This window comes from Vigna radiata, unplaced genomic scaffold, assembly GCF_000741045.1.
Source record: "Vigna radiata var. radiata cultivar VC1973A unplaced genomic scaffold, Vradiata_ver6 scaffold_169, whole genome shotgun sequence".
Lineage (NCBI taxonomy): Eukaryota > Viridiplantae > Streptophyta > Magnoliopsida > Fabales > Fabaceae > Vigna > Vigna radiata.
In genome coordinates this window covers 662,694-669,294 of record NW_014542363.1, presented here as the reverse complement: position 1 = coordinate 669,294, position 6,601 = coordinate 662,694, and the positions used below count along the sequence as shown (strand labels likewise).

The 6,601-nt window shown below is 32.9% G+C and overlaps 1 protein-coding gene across 1 annotated transcript; it reads left to right on the top strand.

Moving 5' to 3' along the window:
- The first annotated feature begins 556 nt into the window (after positions 1-556).
- Positions 557-5,457, top strand: LOC106779859 (protein NRT1/ PTR FAMILY 3.1). The gene is made up of 4 exons (XM_014668070.2): positions 557-700; positions 1,004-1,221; positions 2,353-2,912; positions 4,448-5,457. The coding sequence occupies exons 1-4, from the start codon at positions 634-636 to the stop codon at positions 5,328-5,330; spliced, it is 1,728 nt and encodes a 575-aa protein (XP_014523556.1). The 5' UTR covers positions 557-633; the 3' UTR covers positions 5,331-5,457.
- The last annotated feature ends 1,144 nt before the right edge of the window (positions 5,458-6,601 follow it).

Genomic DNA, 6,601 nt, shown 5'->3' with positions numbered 1-6,601 from the left:
TGATTGTACCAACAATGAAAAAGTTAAACAGGCCAACTCATCAAATATTAGAAAGTGATTTTAACACCGAGGTATAGACATCTCAAACATGAGAGTAGAATTAATGGATGGTCCAATAATGATCCAACAACATGTGGAACAGAATATCTACATAGATCTCGTTATGATAGACTGTAATACATAAAACCAGTTTCTATGGTAGGTTTGCACCCCACCTATAGATTATAATTTGGTCTTATTTCTAATCAATATGAGACCACCGAAAACAAAATAATATCTTCTAATTCTAATAATATCTATAAATAAATACAATATATACATTACAAGTTGGGACGAAAAAAATGTGCGTATGACAAAAGTTTCTTGTCCCACACTCGCCAATCATAATGTATCAAATTTATAATTTGATTTTATTAAGATAACTCTGTTTTTTTACCTAGAGCCAAATTATTTTTAGTAGAAAAATTTATATTATATTCGTGGCCATAACTCTACAACGTGGTGTGAACGCTTGACAAAATAGTTGCTGTGACAAACTTAGATCCTTTCAAACCTCAAGTTTAGGCTATATATACAAAACTTTGAGCCCATATTTTATACTAGAATACGAATAGACAAAGGGGTTTTAGAAAGATGGAGCCGAAGGAAAACCATGCTAGAAGGAAAAAGGGAGGGCTTATCACAATGCCCTTCATCTTTGGTAAGCCTCAAATTATATATTTATTAAAATTTTGCCTCCATTACTAGAACGCACAACCTTCTTAGCCAACAAAAGTTTATCTTGTTGGTAAGAAACAAAACCATATCTTTTAAAAGCACGATTTGAATCGATTTGAATCTCAGCTATATATAACGTGACAATTTCATTACATAGTAATTTTGTAGTACTTTCTGTAGTGTGATTATAAGATTCTGCTACGTAGCTCCTCAAAACAGAAGACTCTCTAAACAAATGGTTTTGGATCTGATATGTAAACTTTGGATTGATTTGTTTTTGGTGCAGCTAATGAGATTTGTGAGAAGCTTGCCGTAGTGGGATTCAATACAAACATGATTAGCTACTTGACCACACAGCTTCATTTGCCATTAACCAAAGCTGCTAACACTCTCACTAACTTTAGTGGAACTGCAAGTTTGACACCTTTGCTTGGTGCTTTCATTGCTGATTCTTTTGCCGGAAAGTTTTGGACTGTTACTGCTGCTTCCATCATATATCAGATAGTAAAGACCTTTTCCTAACTTTTCATTGTGTTCAAAATTAGATTATAATTTTTTTTAATGGTAGATGTTAATTGTTTGTTTGTGAAGGATTCAACTAACTCTCTTTTTAAATTTATCAAATTAATTTTATAATTTTTAAATGTTAATGAAAGACTTAAATCTAAAACCTATTTCTTTTTTCTTATAAATTTATCACTATATCAATTTTATAAAACTAAATTAACATTATACGTACTCAGATTTAACACTTCTTGAGGTTGCAGTAAAACTTAATTTTCTATTTTTTTTTTTTTTTATATTCTCCAGTCATATTAATAGAAGCTCTTCACATATTCAGAAGAATAGATAGGACTTTGTCCTGTCAATGTTATCTTGCTTAGCTGTTAGCTTTTTTCACGTGAGGATATCTGCAGAGGAATTACGATTTCGCAAAGGAAAAATTTTTTTTAACAACATTTTTTTAACATTTTTTTAATAATTTTTTGACAACATATACGTTTGTGATTAGTTTGTTTTAAATATTTTTTAAATATAAATTTAAATAGACCAATAGAATAATAACATGTGTCCTGTTGTTAAAAAAATTATAAAAAAGTGTTATCAAAATATTAATGTCCTTTGGCAAAAGGCCACACTGGTCACTAGCAAGTTAGCAATGACAATTACAAATTATGACAGATGCCTCTTAGGCTAATTCAAATGGTTAGATGGAATAAAAACATGAAAGTAGGTAAAATTTTAAGGATGCTTTTTATGCTTAACGAAAGATCATATTATATTATTTTGTTAAGTTCCACATGTCAAAGATATCAAGAAGAAGGGTATTTTCTCCTTTAGTTTATTGAATATTTTTTATATTATTGAAAGTATTATGATGATTAGAAATAAAGTTAATTTATAGTATATAAATAGATGTAAAATTATTTACAGACTTGTTTTGTTAGATTGAGTTAAATTTAAAGTCTATTTTTAATTATATATTTATTTTGTTTTATTTTACAAGATTGATTGATTTTTGTTCATAAAGAAAGATGTCTATATCACAATAAGTTTTCTTTGTCTACTTTATAAACACACATGGTTAATAAGGGAAGCTTTTCCTAACTAGTCACCTTTTGTCTAACTAATCAGGGAATGATTAGTTTGACCCTTTCAGCAGTGCTTCCACAGTTTAGGCCACCTCCTTGCAAAGGAGAAGAGGTATGCCAACAAGCAAGTGCAGGACAGCTGGCAGTTCTATATGGCTCACTCCTTCTTGGGGCTCTCGGGTCGGGTGGTATCCGACCCTGCATCGTGGCATTCGGGGCGGACCAGTTCGACGAGTCGGATCCGAAGCAGACAACAAGAACGTGGACTTACTTCAACTGGTACTATTTTGTGATGGGTGCAGCGATTCTTGTCGCTGTGACTGTTTTGGTTTACATTCAAGATAACATTGGATGGGGATTGGGCCTCGGGATCCCCACCGTCGCAATGTTCATCTCAATTATTGCCTTCATTATAGGGTACCCGCTTTACCGAAACCTGAACCCGGCTGGGAGCCCGTTTACCCGATTGGTACAAGTGGCTGTGGCAGCAATTCGGAAGAGAAAGGTGCCAAATGTGTCAGAAGCTAGTTTACTCTACCAAAACGATGAACTGGATGCCTCTATTTCGTTGGGAGGGAAGCTTCTCCATAGTGGACAAATGAAGTAAGTGCCTCAAATATCTCTTCTTTTAAAAATCACAAAATATTATTTTTAAGATAATGATATTTGACAAATTCTTTTTATAACATTTTAATATCATTTGGATATTATTATTTGATTATTCTAAAATTTTATTATCAATAATAATAATAATAATTATAAATTTAATATAAATTAACTACAAAATAACACGTGAATGGTAGTGTTAAAATGTTGTGAGAAAAATATTATTAAATTATCATTATTTTATGATTGGTAATATATCCACTTGTTTTTTTTTTTCTGAAAAAAATATATAATTACTAAACTTTTACTAGATTTTCTCATCAGTGGTCAAAAGTCATGGGCCACGTTCTTTTCTTCGTGGGGTCATGAAATGTTCTGGAAAAAGTTTGATCATGGTGATTTACACATCATTTACATTAAGAAGATAAAGTGAAATAGCGTGAAATATTTATCCAATATAAATAATATGATAACAAAGAAAAATAGAAAAAATAAATATTATGTGTTATTTCAAGAAAAGATTTATGCCTCGTGTCCTAATAATTTTAAATTTTAAAATAGTTAAAACTTTTGCGGTGAAACGTACAATGTTATTCTCTAGTTCAATATACAGCTGCAATGTTTTCAAATAAACTCCAGTTAAATATGATTAAATTTTGACTACTAAACTCAAGTTGATACCTCAAAGTTTAATAACTAATTATTAAAAAACAGAAAAAATAAAACATAAGAATCCATGTTAAATTCATGATAAAATAAATTTTTTTACTAAACATATACAGATAATACATTTTTTATTATTTGTAAAACGTAAATTTAAAACCTAAATTGAAAGTATAATATAAGGATGATCTCTCCATCCATATATATCAATGAATAAAATTCTTTACCAATTACAAATTTATATAATAGAGAGAGAGAGAGAGGTTGATTTCATATTAGGTAGATAACCACGAAGTACACAATCTTTCATGTGCACAGAACACAACAAGGATGTCTTGTCCATACATGAATTCAATTATATGGTTGTTTTTAGTTTTCTTCGCGTCCACAATGTTCGTTTGATATATATCTCTAGCAATACGACTTTGGAAAAGATGCCTTTCTAGTCCCACAGAGTACCAAATAATGTTCAAAGATAATGATAACATTAATTTTAGGTCCATAGAAAATCTATCCTTTTGGTTTGCGAATTATAATGTACTTCACTAATGAATGATCAATATTACTTCTCAATAAAATTATGATTACTATATTTTTGATAGAGTGATTACTACATTAAAAGAGATAAATGTTACAAAATAAAAAATAAATATATGCAAACACAATTCCTTAAAAAAAAAAAACATAAGTTCGTCCGGGCTCATCTTCAAAGAAATTATTAGTGTCTCTAATTTCTCTGTCTGTGTCAACAAAGTCAACGACATTACAACAGTTGATTAAATAAGTTATTACTGTCATTAATTTTTGTGTCTGTGTCATCAAAGTTAAGAACATAAGTTTAGCTCACAACTCTTTCCTTATTGATACAGATTTTTGGACAAGGCAGCAATTGTGACAGAAGAAGATGACAGCAAAACACCCAACTTATGGAGGCTAAGCACAGTGCACAGAGTGGAAGAATTGAAATCCATAATCAGAATGGGACCGATATGGGCCTCAGGCATTCTTCTGATCACAGCCTATGCCCAACAAAACACATTTTCTCTCCAGCAAGCTAAAACCATGAACAGACACCTAACCAAAAGCTTTCAAATTCCAGCAGGCTCCATGTCTGTGTTTACAATTCTCACCATGCTGATCACCACTGCTTTCTATGACCGAGTCTTCATCAAAGTTGCCCGTAGATTCACTGGGTTGGACCGTGGCATAAGCTTCCTTCACAGAATGGGTATTGGGTTTGTGATCTCAACCTTGGCTACATTGGTGGCTGGTTTTGTTGAAACAAAGAGAAAGAAGGCAGCTTTGGCACATGGGCTTTATGAGCATCCACATACTACAATCCCAATCTCTGTGTTTTGGCTTGTGCCACAGTACAGTCTTCATGGAATGGCTGAGGCCTTTATGTCAATTGGGCACTTGGAGTTTTTCTATGACCAGGCCCCTGAGAGCATGAGGAGCACTGCAATGGCACTATTTTGGACTGCAATTTCTGCTGGCAACTATGTCAGTACCCTTTTGGTTACTTTGGTCCACAAATTCAGTGCTGGACCTAATGGCTCAAATTGGCTCCCTGATAACCTCAACAAGGGAAAATTAGACTACTTTTACTGGATCATTACATTACTGCAGTTTTTCAATCTTATTTACTACTTGGTTTGTGCCAAATTGTACACTTACAAACCAATTCAGGTTCATGACAAAGGGGATAGCAGTTCAGATGGGAATCAAATTGAGCTCACCACTCCTGTCTGAGTCTGATGTTGTAGGACTAGGACCTTCTTACCCTTTCAATGACCATAATCGGACACTGGGAGACCCATGTGCTGTATATATAAATTATTATTATTATTATTAAACACAAGTGCCTCTTTTATCTTTTGACTGAAATTTCATAAACTTATAAACTATCAGGCTATATTGAATATGATTTGAGGGAAAAGAAATATATGAATTTAAAGTAAATTGTGTGTTATTATTTTTAAATGATTGTGCAGTAATTGTGACTGAATTTAAACATGAAATTTGTGAAAGTTTTTATAACATTTGACCAAAGATAAATAAAAAAAAGTAATAAATAAAAAATAAAGATTATTAAATCATTTTTAGTGATAATAGTAATATAAAAAGTTTAGTAGTCAATTTTGTTCTCAGTTTCGTTGACAAGTCTTAATTTAGTCCTTCGTTTTAAAAGTGTTTGAAATGAATCTTCACTTTTAAAGTTTTGAGTCAAATTAGTTCCTTCCGTTAAAAAGAAACAAACGGTGTTAAAAATTTGATGATTTGGCAGAAGACATGTTATTTTGTAGATATATTTATATTGATCTGTTAGTGAATGAGTGTAAAGATGAAATTTAGAGCTACACTTCATATTTTCTAGGCGAGACTCAAGCCCCCTAGGGTTTTTTTTTTCTTTTTTTCTCTTTTTCAGAAACAAAGGTCTCTTCTCCACCTTCATTAGCGGCAGCTCTGCCCTCCACATGACCAATGTCGCCATGCCTTCCTCTAGACGACCAAAACTATCACTGGCGGCACCGATAGTAGCTAGAGACACTGCCAGCTGGATTTACCGACGGACAAAAGCCCTCGGTAAGGACCAAAAGCTGTCGGTAAACCCCCATTACCGACGGCCTGTCGACGGCTCCAAAGCCGTTGGTAATTTGCTTGTCGGAAACGTTACCGACGACCTTTTGGCCCTCGGTATTACCGAAGGCCTCAAGGCCGTGGGTAATACTGAAGGCTATGAGGCCCTCGGTAACGCTGTTCGAAAGTTTGTTAGCGAGGGCCTGAAGGCCGTCTGTAATTTTGATAGTCTTTTTTGAAGCCAATTTGCTTCTCTATTAAACCCAAAACCTGCAAATGAGAAATTAACAATCCCAAACAACAATTTATCCAGACAACATCAATTCCAAACATCAATTCAAATGTAATCATTCAACATTCATCAAGAAAACTTCAATCATTCTAAGTTTCCAAAGATGATAAGTGTCAAAACAAAGTTTAAAATGCAATCCCAAATTTCTAAG